We start from the raw sequence: 19,178 nt of genomic DNA, 5'->3' as shown, positions 1-19,178 counted from the left end.
CTACCTACTCTGCCCATTTCACTCCCCAGATGCTGCCAATGCCACTGCTAGCCATTGTCCTATTTGCCCGCCCGCCCACCCTAGCCAGGGGAGCTAGGAAGAGGAAGGGGCTCCCTCATCTCCACATTCCCTTCACTCCCAAAGCCAGAGAGAGCCAGATGGCACCAGCTGCTCCCGATGTGCCTGCCCCTACCCTGCCCATGTTGGGGAACAGGGTTGGGACTGGGGGCCGACTCCCCTATCCCAGCTCTGAAATCCTTGTTCTGGGCTAAGGGGGGCTGAAGTCAGACCAAAGGAAGAACTCAGCAATGTCTTGTTTATTTGTGTTTGTGACCAAGCAGACCCACCCAACACCCAGGTTTATGGCCTCGTTTTCACTTGTATATTTTTCACACTGTAAATTTCTTGTACAAACCCAAAGAAAAAAAATTAAAAAAAATTTTTTTGTTTTTAAAAAAGGTGAACATCTGGGTAAACATCTGGTGGTCTGTTAGATCTCCACCTCTTTGTTTGTTCCCTTTTGAATGTGAGGGGGGGAGGGTGAAGGAGGATGCTGAGAGGACCAATGACCTCAAAGTCTGAGGTCTGGTGAACCACAATATGAATTATTTCTCTGTGTTTAAAGAACTAGAAAAGTTTTCCATCATCCCACACATTGAATACTGCTTGGGGCTGCATGTGTGGACCCCTTGAAGGCTCTGCATCTTTTGTTTCAATGGGAGAGTGGGAGAGACACCACGAGAAGCCTCCAGACCTTAGATTTCTCAGCCCCTTCTTATCTTAAACGTTTGGGGAGCAAGGAGTACAGTTGACACAGATTGCCGGCTAGCACATTGTTCAGGGACACCAAGCAAGCTTATCTTGAAAGGGCAGAGCCAGACAACTGTGAGGAAAGAAAGTGGGAAGATCAGAGCTACCAGTGTAGAGCTCCAGATAGGCAGGGCATGCCAAGCCTGGGCAGTGCCTCAGTCCCCGGGAGATTCACAGGAAAAAAATCTGTAGACCGCAGGTGGACCTAGGATTGGTGGGATGATCAGGTCAGTGGGAAATGTCATGGGAATCCTTGAGTGGGTTGAGGCTGGGGTTAGTGTGAAGAGTTGGAGAAGGGACTGGGCTGGGAATCTTTAGGAGCCTGGCCTCGGTCTGGTCATTCCCAGGAGCTTCTGGGAGCTGGAGGGGAAGTAGAGCGGCATCAAGGGATCCTTGTGCAGAGGAATGGTCTGGAAGGCACCGATCAGTGATGGCTGATGGGTCAGAAGGTAAGGGCAGCAGGCCAGCTCCAGGTACCCTGACCACAAGTTCCATGGGCTCTCGAGCCTTGTTTCGATAAGCCCGACGGATGGTGTCCACCGCTCTCTGGTGCGTTACCTGTTCCAGGCTCTCTCCATCCACTGCCACAAGCTCTAAGCCAGCCTGGAATAGGGTGGGATAATCTGTTCTATCTCATCTTCACCACTTAACACCAAACCTTCAGGGGCGGCCTCTCACCTCCGCCAGCTAAGTCACTCCTCCCCCTTCTGAATGCAGGAGATGGACAATAGGACTTTTGTGCCTGGATCTGATGGGGGCAGGGTGGGGCACAGACAATGGCCCTTTGTCCCTTAGGGCTCAGAGGTGGAACAGGATGGGCCGTGCTCAGGCCCAGGCTAGCACAGGGGACAGATTCTCCTCTAGGCCTGCTCATCCTACTCATACTGACCCCAGTACCCCCAAGCCACCTCCCACAACTAGTCCTATGCCTGAACATGTCTGGCTGGAAGGTGAGCAAGGAGCAGCCCTACACCCAGCCAGATTTCCAACTCTGGGGTTTAGTTAGGAGTGGCCTGGAGCTTCACCCACCTGCAGGGCCCCACTGAGGAAGGCAGCACCCCCTGGGAAGATCTTCTCTATCTTCACCATAGGCTGCACCTTGGACTCAATGCCTCCAGAAATGCTGATGCCTGGGGATGACCAAAAACACAGTGACACACTCCAAAGTTCTGAGTTCCCAGAGACTCCTAGGATGTCATACCCAAGTTCAGGGCCCACAATATATTCCAAACCCTGCATTTTTGTTACTGTTCCATCTCAGCTCCCAAATCTTCCAAATCCCAACCTTCTCCAAATCTAGATTCCCCGCCCCCAGCTAGTACCCCCCAGATTTGTTTTCCTGGGCTCAGACTTGAGATCAAGCCCAACCTCACCTAGACCCAGGAATCCACCTTCCCCACCCACCCAGCTCCATCTGGACTTACCTAAGGACTGCTTCATCTTCGACAGCGTGACGGTCCTCAGCTGCCCAATAGGGGCCTTTGTGGCCTCTGCCTCAGTCCCCCCAGTTCCATTTTCTGAGGGGCCTGGTCTGGCCCCCATCTTGACTGACTGCCCATCCAGAGGTCGTGGTAGGGGAGACCGAGCCTTCCGAGGCTTGTGATAGCGCCCATTGACTGCGCTGGAGTTGGAAATGGGTGCTGGGGAGGGGGAGCGCCTACGCCCTGGAGATTTGCCTCGACCCCGGCTATGGTTGCGGCTGCAACTCTGGACTGGGGCCTGGCCCTGGCTCTGCTGAGGGTCCTCTTGGCTCACAGGTTCTGTCAACAGCCAATTAGGCCTTGGGGGCCGGGGTGCCACTGGGGGTGGCTGAGGAGGAGGTGTGTGTGCACTTCGGCTTGAGGTGAAGGCATCTACAGGCACATCTTGTAAAGGAGGGATTCCTTTGTGATGGTGGCGGGGGCCAGAGGCGCTCAGAGAAACCTTGAGGTCCCCCAGCCTGTCCCTCAGCTCTCCATCATCCTCTGAGAAGCCATTCACAGGTAGAAGATAGAAACCTCCACGGCTGTCTGGGAAACAGGGCCAAGGTCAGGTGGCCCCCTCTTCAACTCCCAGCCCAGACTACTTTCTAGTCTTGCTGTGGTTTGTGTGGGGCTAGGGTTTGTGACAGTGAGGCCTGGTTTCCTCAGGCCTAGTGCAATAAAGAAAGGACACTGCTTACTGGAGAAGGTAGACAAAGCCCAGGGGTTATAATAGAATCTTACACTGTCATATAGTTCTACTTTTATTTTTGTCAGTTGTGAGGCCTGAACTCTGGGCCTGAGTGCTGTCCTTTGGCTCTTCAGCTCAAGGCTAGTGCCCTACCACTTGAGCCACAGCCCCACTTCTGGCTTTTTCTGCTTATGTGGTGCTGAGGAATCGAACCCAGGATCTCATGCATGCAAGGCAAACACTCTACCACTGAGCCACCTTCCCAGCCCCCTACTTTTTTTTTTGTGCCTGTCCTGGGGCTTAAACTCATGGCCTGGGTATTGTCCTTGAGCTTTTTTTGCTCAAGGTTAGTGCTCTACCACTTGAGCCACAGCTCCACTTCCTGCTTTTTTTTTTTTTTTTGGTAGTTTATTGGAGATAAGAGTTTTATGGACTTTCCTGCCCAGGCTGGCTTTGTACTACAATCCTCAGATCTCAGCCTCAATAGCTAGGATTACAGGCATGAGGCACCAGCACCTACCTTAGTTCTTCTTTGACATGTCTGAGAGAGTAGATTTTAAAAGGAAGTGAGTTAAAAACACTTAGAAGAAATAGTAGAGGTGGTGATGAGATGTAATAATGGTTCTGGGGCACACTGCTATACTCTAGGGAACCTAGGGAACTCTCAGTGTACCTTTGAAGACCTCATGTCGGGGGTAGGGATCGTGTTTGTTCTCTTTTGTCCTAGTATCCCCAAGGTTGGGTCCCCTCCCTGGGCTCTAGGACTCTGACTGACCAGGCACAGGGGTGATGAGGTGACGCTTGGGCGGTGTGTCTTGCCGAGCTGGTCTCAAAGCAGGAGGCCACACTGGTTGGAGAGGAGAGTAGGTCAGAGGCCAGGCACGCCTCACCAGCTCCCTGTGGGCCTATTAAGAGGCTCACAGATTCTGCTGCCCTCTCTCATGAGACCTTCCCCCTCTACTCCTGGCTCAGAGCTCAGGATCTAGAACTGTCCCCAGCTACTAACCTGCCCTGTTCTTGAGAGCCTCAAAAGCCTCCAACTCCACAGGCATCACCATGCTGTCAAAGCGGCCCAGGTCCGTGGGGGCCACTACACTCCTGGGGGAAGGCAAGGGATGCAGGCTGACCAGGGCTCAGTTCTGGAGGTATCAGGAGGAGCTTCAGCCCTGGGGATGTTGGGGGAGGTATCAGGAATCCCCTTCCTGTCCCTGAGCCCGCCCCTCAAGCCCCTCCTTACCTGATGTCCCTCAGCAGCAGCAGCTTCTCAGGCCTGTCTAGGATGGCCAGCAGGGGCCTCACTAGATCCTCTACACCACCCTCATGCACGTACTGTGGATAGAGGCATCACAGTCACACAGCAGTGGGAGATCCAGAGCCAGGGGAGAAGAAAGGCCAGGGCCCCCTGCGTGCCCTGGAACCCATCCAGCCCTCCCCATCCAATCCAGGGGCCGCAGGATGTTCTTATCTTGGTGACCTTCTGGAGGCATGAAATAATCATGGTAGTAACACAGTAGATCTGTAATAAATAGCAACAGCAACAACAGTTTGGGGGGGCAGACACCTTTCCAAGCTTTTTTTTTTTTTTTTTTAATAGGACCTCTTATTTAGCAGCCACTCTGAGAGGCAAAATTAACTTCCTGTTTTATTGATGAGAAAACTAAGGGTCAGAAAGGCCTTTGTGCCAACTGCTGGTGACTCAAGCTTGTAATTCTAGCTACCAAGGAGGCTGAGGTGTAAGGGCCAAAGTTCAAAGCCAGACAGAGCAGGCAAAAAGCCAGCAAAAAGCCAGAAGATGAGCTGTGGCTCAAGTGGTACAGCACCAACTGTGAGCTTGAGGTCTTGAGTTAAAGCCCCAGTACCAACACCCCCCACCCCTGCCAAAAAAAAAAGTCATACAGATTAGGATGAGGAACCCAATGCATCTGACTTTCACCTGCTCTGATGTTAGAAAAGCATGCACCAGGACTGGACTCCCCTCCCCATCTCCATTCCCCAGACAGAAGGAAGGAAACCGAACCTAATATTAGGCTCTAGGCCTGGAAGTCTCAGTCTTTGTTCTGAGCTGGAATGGAAACCTTGGGGAAGAGTGCTCTACAGAAAGCCTCTCTAGTCAACAACCTCCGCCTGGCACGGCCTGGATTCATACATATCCCAGGAACTAAAACACTGAACCACTCTACTTGGAAAGTACACTGCCCTCTGGTGGTAAGAGGGAGACAAATTCAGGGACATGCACACAGACCATCTCTTCTGGGCATAGACACAGGGCATGCTCTTGGTGGTCAGAGTGAGTCACTGAGAAATATTTGGAGATAAATAAAATAAAATATTAACTATGTATGTGGCTCTAAACTGCACACAAGGTTACAGGATTCACACACATATATATCATATATATATGTATTATACATATGTATGTGTATTTTTTGTCTGGAGAGACATGTTGCATAGAACTAGCATACATCCTTCAAGTCCACAAGCATACATTCAGTATCTACTAAATGCAGCGAGGACACAATAATAAAGAGTTTGTCTCAGATGTGGGAATGAGAGGCAGGGAGGCCACTCACAGCAGTGAACTGCAAACCATGGCAATGGGGGAAAGTGGTAATTTCAGAAGAGGGTAGAAAATCAGAGTAGACTTCTTGGAGTCAGTGACTTTATTTCCAAGATCAATACAGGGAAGAGCATGGGAGCAGGGAAGAAAATGTTCCATGGAATAATGAGTAGGGTAACATGGCGACAGGCCATGTGTTGTGTGCATACTATGTGACTAATAGCCCTAAAACAAGTTTGTAACTCTGTAGCCAACATGAGAAGACTACAGGGAAAGGGAAAGTTAGCAGTTTGGGGAGTCACATGAGGAAGGGCCTTGAACATGAGGGAAAGCAACTTGTACTCTATTCTACCTAATAAGGAATTGGGAGTGTAAAGTGATCTGAAAGGTAGTCTGTAATTGCTGATGTGGTGCCTGTGTAGAGAAAGTTCAAAGAATAAAGAGCTCAGGTCTGCACATTCATGCAGTAGGGCTCTATCCCAGAGGATGTTGAGGGTGGTGGTTGGATCAGGCTTGGACAGCATGTAGAGCAGAAAGGTGATATGGAGAATACAGAAAGACGACATGTTGGTGGTCTGAGAACTGGAGGGGCAGAGAAGAGAGTGCAGTTCAAGGCACTGGCTAAAGAAACAGACACAGAGCCCCACCTAGTGGCCAAAGCTCAGACTTGCAGGTTCACTGGAGCCATGACACATCCCAAGATTAGTTCAGAGCCCATACTGCCTCCCTCCTCAACATAAACTGACTCCATTGGCAACTATGCTGTGAAGTAGGCCTTAGTAAACGAAATCATGAATAATCATCTTAGGCTCCATGTGGCAATACATGGACACACTCCTGCACTTTTTGCCAATGCATATACCATACAGATAGACATTCAGCACCACCATAAGCCAGGCAGGAGTGGAGGAATCCACACATAATTTTCTGAAACCTCTCAATTTGCACACAGTGCAAGCAGATGCATATGCTCTACTGGGAACCCACTACAGTATAGAGGGATAAGAGAAGACCTTCCAGTTCTCCTGGAAGGGGTGAGCTACACCCCAAAAGCATTCCCACCCTGAAGTTCTATGCAGTCTTTTGAAACTAACTCACATCTTTCCCTGAGGCTCTTTGGTTCTGTATGGAGTAGAACAGGTAGGTATTTGGGGGGTTGACACGTAGCAGAGTTATAGGATTGCTTATCTGGGTAATAGAGAGGGGGTCTGGCATAAGCCTGAACTAGCTGGCTGCATAATGAGCAGAAGAGGATGAAGAAGGGGACAAGTCTAGGGGTTTAGAGAGGGCACAGGCAGGTGCCTGCAGGGACTCGCTTTCTTTCTACTCATCATTCCTCTGTAGGTCTAGATTCTCTCATCTTAAATGTCACATCCTCAGGAAGGCCTTCCCAGATGACACTCCTAAAGTGTGCATCCTGGATTATTCTTTGTGCTCTTTTCTTTTGAAGTATCTGTATGATTTGCCACTGAAGTATTAAGATTCAGGTTATTGTTGATCTCCCCTTTCTGGCAATGAGCCTGGTGTGGTGTGGGGGGGGGGAGGGGGAGGAGAGAGAGAGAGAGAGAGAGAGAGAGAGATCTTGCTTTTACTGACTACCTGCTCCTAGCCTTAAGTCCAGGCACTGGTCAGTGGCCTGAATAAGTGAGGGATTAGGAGACTGCATAACCATGCAAAGGGGATACTATCAGAGAGACCATGAGATAGGACGCATACAAGCTGGAGGCTTACCCGGGAACAGTGGCGGGTGACTGCAAGCACTTCATCATCAGTGAGCAGCCGCCTTGCTAGGTCCTGAATGAGGGGCCGTCGGCTCTCCCATGTCTGTACCCACTCATCTACACTGGGCAACTGGATGGAGGGGCTCCCAGACCTTGTAGAGAGCAGAGCTCGGCCCTTCTCCCGATCTGTGGAGCAGAGCAAGGATGATGAAATAGCCAGGAGTTGTTGGGGTGGGGTAGGGTGGGGCAGGAGCTTCTGTCATTAGGAATCAGACTCCACAATCAAGATACCTACCCAGATATCTGGACAAAATCCTAGCTTGGGCATAGGCTTCCATAGCAACTTGCCCACTAATGGAGTGCCAACCCCAGTTGCTTAGTCTCCAACAATGACCTCATGCCAGTGTGTTCCTTAATGGGTTCTTAGCCAGTATGTCCTAAAAATATACTGTCAGGAAGGGAAGGTGTGGCTCAAGTGGTAAGAGTACTAGCCTTGAGTGAAAAAGCCAAGTGTCAGCAAGAGGCCCTGAGTTTAACCCCAGTAGCATCAGCATAAACATGCAAATAATACATAAATAAATAATACATACATAAATAAAACATACTGTTATACTCCACTGGAGTCCTAAACAGGCTCCTTTATAGCCCAGAAATCTTGTTTTGGAAGTCCCAATGCAAGCTCTGAAATACACTCCCCTAACTGTATATAACCCCTTCTTCTAGTCCAGTCCTTTGAGCTGCCCCTCATACACACCTCTCTACCTGACCATGTTTGGCCCAAATGAGTTCAGTCCAAAGCTACTAAGCTGCCTCGAACATGGAGCTCTCATTTGTCACAAGGACCAGGCTGAGATGCTTGACTTACCACGTTTCAGTCTCCAGGTAACAAACTTCTGCACAGGCCCTGCACCTCCTGCTGTGAGGAAGAAAAGAGGGTCACCTGTAGGCTACCCAGTCTGGTAGGGGTTGGGATTGGGCTCAGGATAGGCTGGAATAGAATGTTCTGACTGGAAGTAGGCAGCACAAGGGGCCAGAGACCAGGCCCTGAGGGCTCCAATAGGGACTTCATTCATAGGCAATGGGGAGTCAGTGAGAGTTACAGATCCAGGGAAGATGTAGCATGGGCTACATCCAAGGACTGAGTTTGGGTACCTACCTTTAGGAGATAGAGAGGCAAAGAAGAGCCTTGGAAGGAGAAAAAGAAGTGTCCAGAGAGGGAGGCTGAGAGCCAGGAGAGAGCAGAACCTCAGGAGCTGCAGGAAGAGAGAGGGAGGAGTAAGAAGGGTCTAGCCAGCCCTCACATGGAAAGGTGTCTCCCATAGGACTGTCACTTGAAGCCTCAGAAAGCCCAACCCCAGGGAGGAGCAACGTCCTGACCCTCTGCTTGTTTTAGTCTATCCAATGTCCACTCTTCCTATAGGAAACGGTATCCTGAGGATTTGATTTCTTTAATTTCTGGGTGGGCACAGGACCCAGACTGGCCAGTGAAAGCACCTCATATGTGAGCCACATCATAGTGGCTTGCTCAGTTTGGTGGACCCTAATGGGTGCTCTCACTGTTTCTGTCTCTGTCCTGGGGCTTCAGCTGGAACTATTTAAGGAGAAGCTTTCTCTCTTCTGGGGTTGCTAAATAATGGCAGCCATCTTGTATAGACATCAGCAAAGTCTGAATGAAAGTGAAGCAAGCCTAATGGGAAAATGGAACCAAAAGACCTGAGGGATCCCTATCTGATAATAGTATCCACATCGTTAAGTCAGTATCTAGGCCAAGAGGGGCTTTATAAAGCTAATTTGAGTTTCTGCCCCAGGTACTGCATCAATGCATCCACTCTTGGTCTAGTCTGGGCTTGGAGCTTCACCAGGCGGGGGCGGGGGGCGGGGGGCGGCCTCTTGTAAGGGTCTTCAGGAAGAAGCCCCACAGAAGTACAGCCTGGATTGAGAACATGGCTTAGTTGTAGAGTGCTTGCCTAGCATGCATGAGATCCTCGGTTCAATTCTTCAGTACCACATAAACAAAAAGATAATGAAAAAAAATATATATATATATATAAAGTACAGCCTGAGCTGGCCATTCAGCTTAGGACCTGTTCTAGAAAGACCTTGTTCAAGGATAGGTCTAGAACTTGGTCAGGCCTGTGGAGCTCTGGCTAGAGGATGTGAAACCAAATGGTCTGCAAAAATACACTCTACCACTACCGCCAACACCAAGAGCACAGGTTCTGAGCCCAGCTTGTCCACTTCCTTATTAGGCTACAACTTATCACTTTCCCATGCTGTAAAATGGGAGGTGAGGCAGGTGACAAAGACCACATTTTTTTCTGAGCACCTTCTGTGTGCTGGAAGAGATACTAAGTGACTCATATTTGCTAACTCACTCCCCATGACTCCTAGGGAGATAGTATTGCTTCTATTTTACCTGTGAGGAAGCTGAGGCTCACAGGGTACAGTGGTGAGGCAGAGTAGTATTTCAACCTGGAACTGCCAGGTGGATTTTCCTGTCTACTGGACTTTTGGTGCCTACCTTTGTCCAGGTCCAGGTGAGGGCGGGTTTTGGTGGGGCTCCCGCTGTCCAGTGTCCAGGCCTCTTTGCGTCCATCCCCTGCTGGCCGTCCCTGCCGCCCTCCCTTGAAGAAGAGGTTCATCAGCGTCTTGGAGCGTTGTAGGGCCCCTTTCTCCTCAGGGGACCCTGATGACTTCTCTTTCTTTCGTTGCTTCTTCTCCTCTGCAGATATGAGGAAACCCCCAGGGGGCTGGAGGGTGGGCAGAGGAGGACAAAGGGCAGAGAACAGGGAGGGCAGGGGCAGACAGGATCTGCAGCAGAGTGTGTGTGTGTGTGGGGGGGGGTCCTTCTCCAGCTTTCCACCCCTCCCTCAGAGAGAAAGAGAAAGAGAGAGGGAGAGAAAGAGAAAATAGGTATGGGCATTCCAAGCTGGAGAGACTGAGTTAGGACTGGTTTTTAGATCTCAGAGCTGACCAGAACTGGAGTTGAGACTGAAGGTGGGTTTGGAATCCAGGCCTGGCTTGAAATGGAGTCCAGAGCAAGGTCTGACTATATTCTGGGGCTAGGACTGCACCAAAAACAGCAGCAAAGGGAAGGTTGGGACCACTTCAGCTTTGGTTTTCGGGGTTTCTGGGGAGAAAGCAGAAGCCCATCCCCACATACCCCACAGGGTCAGGTGGCTCTGAGATCGAGTGATGGGGGGCCGGGGTCGGCTGAGGGCCAGCAGCAGAGCAGTCTTGGGGGACTCTGAGAGGGCAGAGTCAAGACGACGGGCTGGAGGGGGGCCGTCAGCGCGGATGGCTGTGTCCCTGAGGATGACAGTGGGTCGCACGCTGCACCAAGTCTCCATGCGGCCCCCCATATCTGGCTCTGTCTGCATGGCAGTGTCCGCCCGTCCCCAGCCTGGGCTGTGGCCATCCAGATCCTCAGGTCCCAGGCAGACATCCATGCAGTCTGAGGGCAGGGAGCCCGAGCTGCAGGGGGCGCTGGAGGCATAGGAGGAGACACTGGAGCCGCTCTCAGAGGCTGGTGACAGCTGCTGCAGCACCCCGTTGCTCACTGCAGGGAGGGGAAGGCAGGGCCACCTCAACATCTGCCTGGTGTTTCCTCAGGGCCCTGTGAGGCTTGCAGACTACCCCTAGCTTGGGGATACAGGAAGCAATCTCGGGTAGCAGCCATGGTATGAGCTTCTCAGCTCTGCCGTGTCTTGTGAGAGAGACTGGGCAAAACACCTAAGACCTTGGACAAGACCCTAGAAGAGCCTGGAACTGAATCTGCCAGCCCTCAGGAGAATAGCCCTGGGCTGTGTGAAGATCTCAGCACATCTTCATCCCTGTCCTTGGCCCCACCCTTAATGCCTCCCATCTTTGGAGATCTGAGGCACTTACATCTGTCCAGCCAACAGTACTCAGAAACCATCTCCTTGTAGGCAGGGTACCGGCCCGTCTCCTGGGGAGGGCATGGTGGATATAAAAGGAGCAAGGGAGAAGGGTACGTAAGAATAGAGAAGGAAGCCAGGCATCTATGACTCATGTCTATAATCCTAGCTACTCAGGAGGCTAAGATCTGAGGATCATAGTTCAAACCCAACCTGGGCAGACAAATCTGAGAGACTTTTATGTCCAATTAACCAGATAAAAGCTGGACTGGATGTGTAGTTCAATTGGTAAAGTGTCAACTATGAGTAAAAAAAGCTGAGTGAGAATGTAAGACCCAGCTCAAGCTCCAGTATCGGCACACACACAAAAAGAAAGAATAGAGGAGAGATGGGACAGGAGTAACCTACCATGTCTAATCACACAGGCTATTTTCTTGCTAAACATGCCACGTTCCATTGTACCTCGGACTTGTGCACCTCCTCTTCCTTCTGCCTATTTCTTTTCCCTCAGCTTGTCTGCTTCACTAGTTTTTTGGTTTTTGGGGTTTTTTTTGCTGGTCCTGTGATCTGAACCTGGACTCTGTCCCTGGGCCTCTCTGTGCTCAGGGCTAGCCCTCTACCACTTGAGTCACAGCACCACCTCTGGCTTCTTCTGTTAATGTGGTACTAAGGAATCGAACCCAGGGCTTCATGCATGCTAGGCAAGCACTCTACCACTAAGCCAAATTCCCAGCCTTTTTTTTTTTTTTTTTTAAGTGCTGGTAATAGGCCTTGAACTCAGGGCCTGGGCACTGTCCTTTAGCTTTTTTGCTCAAGGCTGGTGCTCTATCATTTTAGCCACGGCTCTACTTGCAACTTTTTGTTAGCCAATTGGAAATAAGAGTCTCATGAACTTTTCCGCTGGGCTGGCTTCCAACTGTGATCCAGCTTCCTGAGTAGCTAGGATTACAGGTGTGAGCCACCAGCACCCAGCTCACTAGTTTGTCCTTGATCTTTTTTTTTTTTTTTTGGTCAATCATGGGGCTTGAGCTCTGGGCCTGGGTGCTGTTCATGAGCTCTTCAGCTCAAGGTGAGCGCTCCAACTCTTGAGCCACAGCGCCACTTCTGGTTTTCTGGGGGTTAGTTGGAGATAAAAGTCTCATAGACTTTCCTGCCCAGGCTGGCTTTGAACTGTGATCCTTAGATCTTAGCCTCCTGAGTAGCTAGGATTGCAGACATGAACCACCAGCGCTCAGCTGTCCTTGATCTAAATTTAAGTATCACTGTCTCAGAGAGGCCTGCCCTTATATATACCCACCCAGTTCTAAGGGCTGTCCTAAAAGACTCTATCCCACCTTTCAGCTGATGCACGAGGGCATCAGCCACCGTTTAACAGCATCTGGTCTCTCTTGGAACAGGCCTGCCTGTTTCCTATTGTAGCCTCAGTGCCTAACACAGTAGTTGCTCAAAAGTACCACTAAATGAATGAATGAGGGGCAAAGAGAAAGTGAGGAGTAGTCTGGGACAGTTCAAGAGGTAGGAAAGGGAGAAATGGATGTGGAAAAGAGGGGCAGTGTGTGGGGGATAAGGAGAAGATGAGGCATTGAATGGCAAGAAGAGTGAAGGAAAGGAGGGCACAGGAAAGGAGGGTAGGGGCTGGCAGAGCACTTGGGGAGAGTGAGGTGTCATTTCCTGAAGGAGTTAGCATGAGATACACCTAATCCTTAGGCAAGTGTGAGACCCAGATGAACAATGAAGCTAGCCACTTCCCTGAAATCCAGTATCTCACCCAGCCTTCCTTGCCCTATACCATGACAATGCCTATCCCGAAGGCCTGCCCAAAGCCACAGTTACCAGTCCACATTTCCCTTGGGACATATGCTCTTTCAACCAGAGGCCCCCACCATTCAGAAGAAGGGATACTAGAGCCAGCTGAATGACTGACTAGTTTCTGAGTTATTGTGCCTCAGTTTCTTCTTTTGCAAAATGGGGTGAGGACAATGCTTGCACTCCATTCCATGTGGGTATGGAAATGGCATAAATGGCAGAGCAAGGAGCCTAATTAGGAACTAAGTCAGGTGTGGTGGTGCATGCCTGTAATCCCAGCACTTGGGATCCTGAGGCAGGAGAATGGTGAAGTCAAGGCCAGTCTGGGTGCTACACAGTTGAGTCTGAGGCACGACTCTCATCACAAACAAACAAACAAACAGAACCAGGGTGGTCTGGGAAGTCCTTCTTTTAGTAAGGTCTTTCTCTGACCTGCAGTGCTGCTCACCTTGATCGTCAACATGATATGCGTTTGGCCCTTTAGCACTTCCACAGCCTGGCTATGGCTGATGTCATCAAACCTAACACCATTGGCTGCCAGGACCTGGTCTCCCACTTTGATGCCATTCTCCTCAGCCAGGCCACCATGGTCCACTCTGGAATGAGACAGATGTCAGCAGACAGAACCTTTGACTCTGGGAATGCTCAGCCATGCTCCTTGGCCCCCTTGTGGTGACTGAGCCCGATCCCCAGGCATGCAGCATTCCGTGCTCAGCCTACAGTCCTCTCCTTTCACCATGCCCTTACTTAGACACGTAGATGCCCAGGCCAAACTCTTTGCCCCCTCGGATGTTGAAGCCCAGGCAGAAGTCATCAGAGGTGGTGTACAGGTGGACGATGCGCCGTGCGCCGTACTCTGAGCTGCTGTCTGACGGTGTGGAACTGCACTTCTCCACCACCAGGCGCCGGTTCACCACATCCACCCTAGGACAGCATCAGGGGATCCTCAGCCAAGGCCTCCAGCCCCCCTCCTCCTCTCCCAGCAGCCCTGGTAGCTGTGTTAGAAAGCAGAATTTGCCTTTGGAGGACTCCAAGGCCTGGGATCTTCAGTGGGACTTAAACTTGGGAATCTGGGGAAATGTCCTCATCACCTCTTTTCATTGAGCCATAATACACAGGGCCCCATTTCACTTTCTCTCTTTCTCTCTTTTCTTTCCCTCCCTCCCTCCCTCCCTCCCTCTCTTCCTTCCTCCCTTCCCTCTATCCCTCCCCTCTCTCCCTCCGTCCCTGCTTGCTTGCTTGCTTGGGATAGACCCAGGGCCTAGAGCATGCTAAGTGTATATTCTACACTACCTTTCACTCCTAGCCCTAGGGCTCCACTTGTGACTCTTACAAGGTCCCAGTGGAGAGAGACTGCTGTATGCACAGGTTGCATGGCTGTAGTGGGAGGGAGGCCAGGCCCTCGAACTGGAGAGGAGAGCAGTGGGGAAGAACTGGGGAGGTACAGTCTTTCCTCACTTCAAGGTCAAGTCTTAGCCAAGCACCAGTGGCTCATGCCTATAATCCTAGCTACTCAGGAGGCTGAGATCTGAGAATTGCAGTTTGAAGCCAGCCTGGATGGAAAAGTCCATGAGACTCTTAGTTCCAGTTAACCAGCAAAAAGCCAGAACTATGCTAAGAGATAGCACCCAGGCCCTGAGTTCAAGCCCTAGTACCAGCATGCATACACACACACACACACACACACACAGGTCAGGGATGTTATATTTCCAGTGCCCACAGGACAAACAAAGAGCTCTTCTGACCATGGGTGGGGTTGGGGGGAACCTGGGGCAAAGCCAGGGTGAGGATCAGGGGGTGCTTACCATGTGGTCTTCTCCTTGGAGAATTTGATGCCCGGCACACGGCCCATGCGTCGCACCATCATGTGCAGGCGGCTGCTGCCTGTCAGAACCTTCACAGCACTGCCCATCGTGGTACTCTCCAGGCTCAGCCCGTTCACCTCTGTGATCTTGTCCCCCACGCACAAGCCAGCCTGCTCTGTAGCACAAGTGGGAGAGAGCTCCGTGGGGTAAAACTGAGCTTCCTCCTTCCAAGTGTTTGTCCTCAGAGTAAACTCTAGGATCTGTCCCTTAATCCATGCTGCCCACCAGTGGGCCCAGTTCCCAGCAGAGGCCTGCAGAACTGAGGCCTTTTCCTACCTCTAACCATAGGACCCATTGCTCCCCAATGAGGTAAAGGGGCTCAAACCAGCACCTCCTCTGGGGAACTGCACTCACCTGCACTGCTCCCCTCTTCTACTTTGCTGACGAAGATGCCCAGGCCATGCTCAGAGCCCCCGCGCACGCTGAAACCCAGCCTCCCCGTGGGGCTCTTCTCCACTCGGACTGCATGGATGATGTCACTTTCATCACTGTTGGCTGTAGGGATGGGGACACAGGTATGATCCCCATATTTACTCTGCGCAATAAGGACCCTGGGTTCTCCAACTTGAGCCCTGCAAAGGTGGGGTTACTGGGCACAGTCACACAAGCAAGCACTTAAGGTCCTCAACAGGGGACAGAATAGGAAGAGATTTTGAGACCATGATCCATGGAAAGCATGGGAACTTCTTGTTAGAACAGCAAGAAGTTTTGTGTGTGTGTGTGTGTGTGTGTGTGTGTGTGTGTGTGTGTGTGATGTTTACTGTGTTTCCCAGGTTCTCTTTCCTAAGGAAAAAAAACCTTTCAATCATGAGAATCAGATAAATAAAAAAGAAGGTTCAAGTTTCCATCCAGTGGGATACAGTGGGGGTAGTCAGGACTCTGCCTTGCAGCTGAGCAGGTACTTTAGCTTGGACTTCAAGTGGCTGCAGAGCTATGGTATAGAGGGCAGAACCACACCCAAGATGGAGACAGATCTTATAAGGAAAAGTCCTTCTTCTTCCTCTTCCTCCTCCTCTTCTCCTCCTCCTCCTCCTCTTCTCCTCCTCCTCCTCCTGCTCCTCTTCCTCTTCGTCTTCCTCCTCCTCCTTCTTCTTGCTGGTACTGGGGCCTGAACTCAGGGCTTAGGCTCTGTTGCTGAGCCTCTGTGTGCTCAGACTAGTGCTCTACCACTTGAAACACAGTGCCACTTCTGGCTTTCTCGGAGTAAGTTTGCTGGAGTCCTGCAGACTTTCTTGCCCAGGCTAGCTTCAAACTGTGATCCCCTGATCTCCGCCTCCTAAGTAGCTACGATTACTGGCACTCAGCTAGGAAAAGCTTTCTTAAACGTCTAGATGTCAAGCCAGGCACCAGATGCTCACACCAATAATCATAGCCCTCACATCATATATGGACATAGGGTATGCGTTGGGGGTATGTATGGCATAGTTCTTTTTTTTTCTTTTTTCCTTTTTATTTTTTGGTCAGTGGTGGGGCTTGAATTCTGGGCCTGGGCGCTGTCCCTCAGCTCTTCAGCTCAAGGCTAGCGCTCTATCACTTGAGCCACAGAGCCACTTCTGGTTTTATGGTGGTTAACTAGAGATAAGAGTCTCATGGGCCCTGCCAGAGGCTCACACCTGTAATCCTAACTACTCAGGAGGCTGAGATCTGAGGATCGAGGTTCAAAGCCAGCCCAGGCAAGAAAGTCTGGGACACTCTTATCTCCAATAAACCACCAGAAAAACTGGAAGTGGTGCTGTAGCTCAAGTGGTAGAACACTAGCCTTGAGCTGAAGAGCTGAGGGACAGTGCCCAGGCCCAGAGTTCAAGCCCCATGACCAAAAAAAAAAGTCTCATGGACTTTCCTGCCTGGGCTGGCTTTTGAACTGAGATCCTCAGCTCTCAGCCTCCTGAGTAGCTAGGATTATAGGCGTGAGCCACTGGAGCCTGGCCTGTGGCACAGTTCTTTTTAACAGAGTTGGACCAACAAGTGTAGTGTTATGGTGTGCCCCTCTACTCTCTGTCTCCTAGCTCCTCTGGAAACTTCTGCTCCCTGACCAACATGGCAATGGTGACCCTCAGCAGTGCCTTGCTGCTAACCCAGGGGTGAGGCACCCAATGGTGGATGATGGGAGCAAGCATGTACATTGTTGATGAAGAAAAGTCTGTGCCCCAAGAACATATACTCCCCTTGCTCCAACCATCTGGGATGAGGGTGGCAGGGGACTACAGAGATACCCAGCTGTGTCAGAGTTGAGGAACAGGGCCTGAAAAGTCCAGTCTGGGATCTAGCCAGGGAAGCTTGGCTAGCTAAGAAAGAGGAGAGGAGCTAGAGATGTTTATCTTGTCCTACGCACAGAAAGCCCAGACCTACAGGCCCGCTCACTGCTTCTCCCCCCCCCCCCCCCATACACATTCAAGGTCCTGTCTTGCTTACCAGCCCCGGCGCCTCACATCTGTTACTGTGGCCAGTCTGTCTCCTAAGTGGCTGCCCAGCCATGCTTTGTGATTTTTCACTTCCAACCTTTGTGGGTGACAGCTGCATCTCACTGCCAGCTATCTTTGTTGTTCAGTCTCTAAAGTTCTCCTACACTGCATTTCCAAAGGGTGAAGATAAAAGCCTTATCTCTTTAAGTCTTGTGCAAAGACCTAACTAGTTCAGGCAAAAGAATTGGTGTGTAATGGCAGCATCAGGCAACCATACAAACTTAGGTTGTGTAATGCCAGCCCTTGGGCTCCTTCCCTGGCCCTCAGTGCTCCTAATTCCTTATCTTTCGAACATTTATTGATCTACCATCAGATCCTTCCTTCTGACTTTTTTTTTTTTTGTCAGTCACAGGACTTGAACTCAGAGCCTGGGTATGGTCCCTGAGTTCTATTGCTCCAGGCTATGCTCTACCACTTTAAACTACAGCCCCTCTTCCAATTATCTGGTGGTTCATTCGAGATAAGAGTGTCCTGGAGACTTTTCAGCCTACTCAGCCTCCTGAGTAGCTAGGATTGTAGGTGTGAGCCCCCGGCACCTGGCTCTCCTTTTTACTCTTAGCAGTTAAAGTCGATCACACAATTGGCATACATAAATGGATTTGGAGAAAGGCAGAGTCCATGGGATAGGAGGGTCAGCTTAATACCTGCCTTGCTCACTGAGGGGCTAGCAGGCCACATACATTTTTCTTTGTCCCCACATTTCCACCTCCCACCTCTCCTGAATCTCTTAAAGACTGGACTGGAAGTGAGCCAAGGATAGATAAGGAAGAGTGACGGGCTCCCAGAAGCCCTCCCTTCCCTAAGACTCCTATCTTTTGAGTTCCCCTAACCATATTGGTTGTGCCTTGTCTCCCATCTTCCCCTTCCCAAGCCAATGACTGGACGCTGCACCCACCTTCGATGGGGGAGTTGATGAGTATGACACGGCCCATGGGCGATGAGGCTCGGATTCCGCGGGGGGGCCCATTCAACAGCCGCTGCTGCTTCCTCAGCAGGTATCGTGTTGCGGTGGAGCCTGAGTCACTGCCCAGGTGGCCTCGGGAAGAGAGGGAGCTTAGAGAGCCAGAGCTGAGTTCTCCTGGACCCAGTGGGTCAAAGCCCACTGTGAAACCACGGGCCATGGTGGCTGGGCTGGGGCTGTGTCCTACAGGTCCAGAAGGAACCTACTAGCCCTCCAGAGCCTGATTCCTGATGCTCTGAGCTCCATGAACCTTCGGTGTATGGCTGAGGACTGCTTGACGTGGAGCTCCTCACTTGCACTTCTCAGGACTATTTGCTCCAGTCCTAGGCAGGGAGAGCAGGTGTTGGGGGAGAGGGTGTAAATGCTGCCCTTATTGCCCTCAGAATTTCTACCCCCTCCTCATGGTTTCAGCATCCTGCTCTCTCATCATGTTTTAGGCCAGCCCAGCTCCCTACTTCTCCTACCCTTAAACCAGAATCTGCCAGGGTCATGAACCATCACTAACCTTAGGGGCCATTTAAACAAGATGGATAGGGAGTACTACTTCGCCCCTCATTTCTGCTCTCAGCTGAGTCTTCGGTCTCGTCCCCAGTCCTCTCAGTAGAGGTTGAGAGAATGGAGATAGCATTGTTGTGGGCCTTTAGTGAGAAAAAAATGAGGGGCCAGGACAGCTTACTGCAGCACCTCTCCTATGTATGTGGGTAGGAGCCAGAGTCCAGGGCTTCAGGACCTGGGACAGCTGCAGTCAAGGGCATCCCCGCCCCTTCCTCGAGATTGGGAAGAGACGGGGAGGGCAAGCGTGGGGCTCGGGTTCTAAAGCGGCTGCACGAACCCCTCCTACTCTGGGGCAGAATAATCTCCTGGAGAGAGCCCCCAAACCACCAGTCCCAAACCAGGGGTCAAGTCCTCTAAAGCAGCTCTGGGACCCAGAAATGCAGCCCCCACTCCGGGCGGACCCCTCGGACCC

The 19,178-nt window shown here is 51.1% G+C and overlaps 1 protein-coding gene across 5 annotated transcripts; it reads right to left on the bottom strand.

Moving 5' to 3' along the window:
• Nucleotides 1-298: 298 nt before the first annotated feature.
• Pdzd7 (PDZ domain containing 7) lies at nt 299-18,530 on the bottom strand. Of its 5 annotated transcripts, none has more exons than XM_042689494.1 (16): nt 18,146-18,530; nt 15,143-15,283; nt 14,729-14,903; nt 13,671-13,847; nt 13,372-13,519; nt 11,128-11,188; nt 10,403-10,798; nt 9,761-9,961; nt 8,105-8,155; nt 7,250-7,425; nt 4,199-4,290; nt 3,968-4,059; nt 3,737-3,808; nt 2,235-2,819; nt 1,840-1,940; nt 299-1,413 (listed from the first exon to the last, which is right to left on the bottom strand). In XM_042689494.1, exons 1-16 carry the CDS (start codon nt 18,369-18,371, stop codon nt 1,039-1,041), a joined length of 3,069 nt encoding a protein of 1,022 aa, XP_042545428.1. In that variant the 5' UTR covers nt 18,372-18,530; the 3' UTR covers nt 299-1,038. The 5 variants fall into 5 exon arrangements, with proteins under 5 accessions (XP_042545428.1, XP_042545429.1, XP_042545430.1 ...); XM_042689495.1 differs by having other exon boundaries at nt 8,105-8,152; XM_042689496.1 differs by lacking the exon at nt 1,840-1,940 and having other exon boundaries at nt 1,162-1,413.
• Nucleotides 18,531-19,178: the final 648 nt, after the last annotated feature.

Source organism: Dipodomys spectabilis, unplaced genomic scaffold (assembly GCF_019054845.1).
Source record: "Dipodomys spectabilis isolate Male_0828 unplaced genomic scaffold, ASM1905484v1 ptg000125l, whole genome shotgun sequence".
Lineage (NCBI taxonomy): Eukaryota > Metazoa > Chordata > Mammalia > Rodentia > Heteromyidae > Dipodomys > Dipodomys spectabilis.
This window is presented reverse-complemented; position numbering and strand designations above follow the sequence as displayed.

Bases quoted from the DNA above. Each gene is read 5' to 3' on its own strand.
- Pdzd7 (XM_042689494.1), bottom strand. From the start codon at position 18,371: ATGGCCCGTGGTTTCACAGTGGGCTTTGACCCACTGGGTCCAGGAGAA. The intron at 15,284-18,145 runs GTGGGTGCAGCG...CCATCCCTACAG, and splicing joins CATCAACTCCCCCATCGAAG to CCAACAGTGATGAAAGTGAC. The intron at 9,962-10,402 runs GTATGTGGGGAT...TCATATCTGCAG, and splicing joins GAGCCACCTGACCCTGTGGG to AGGAGAAGAAGCAACGAAAG.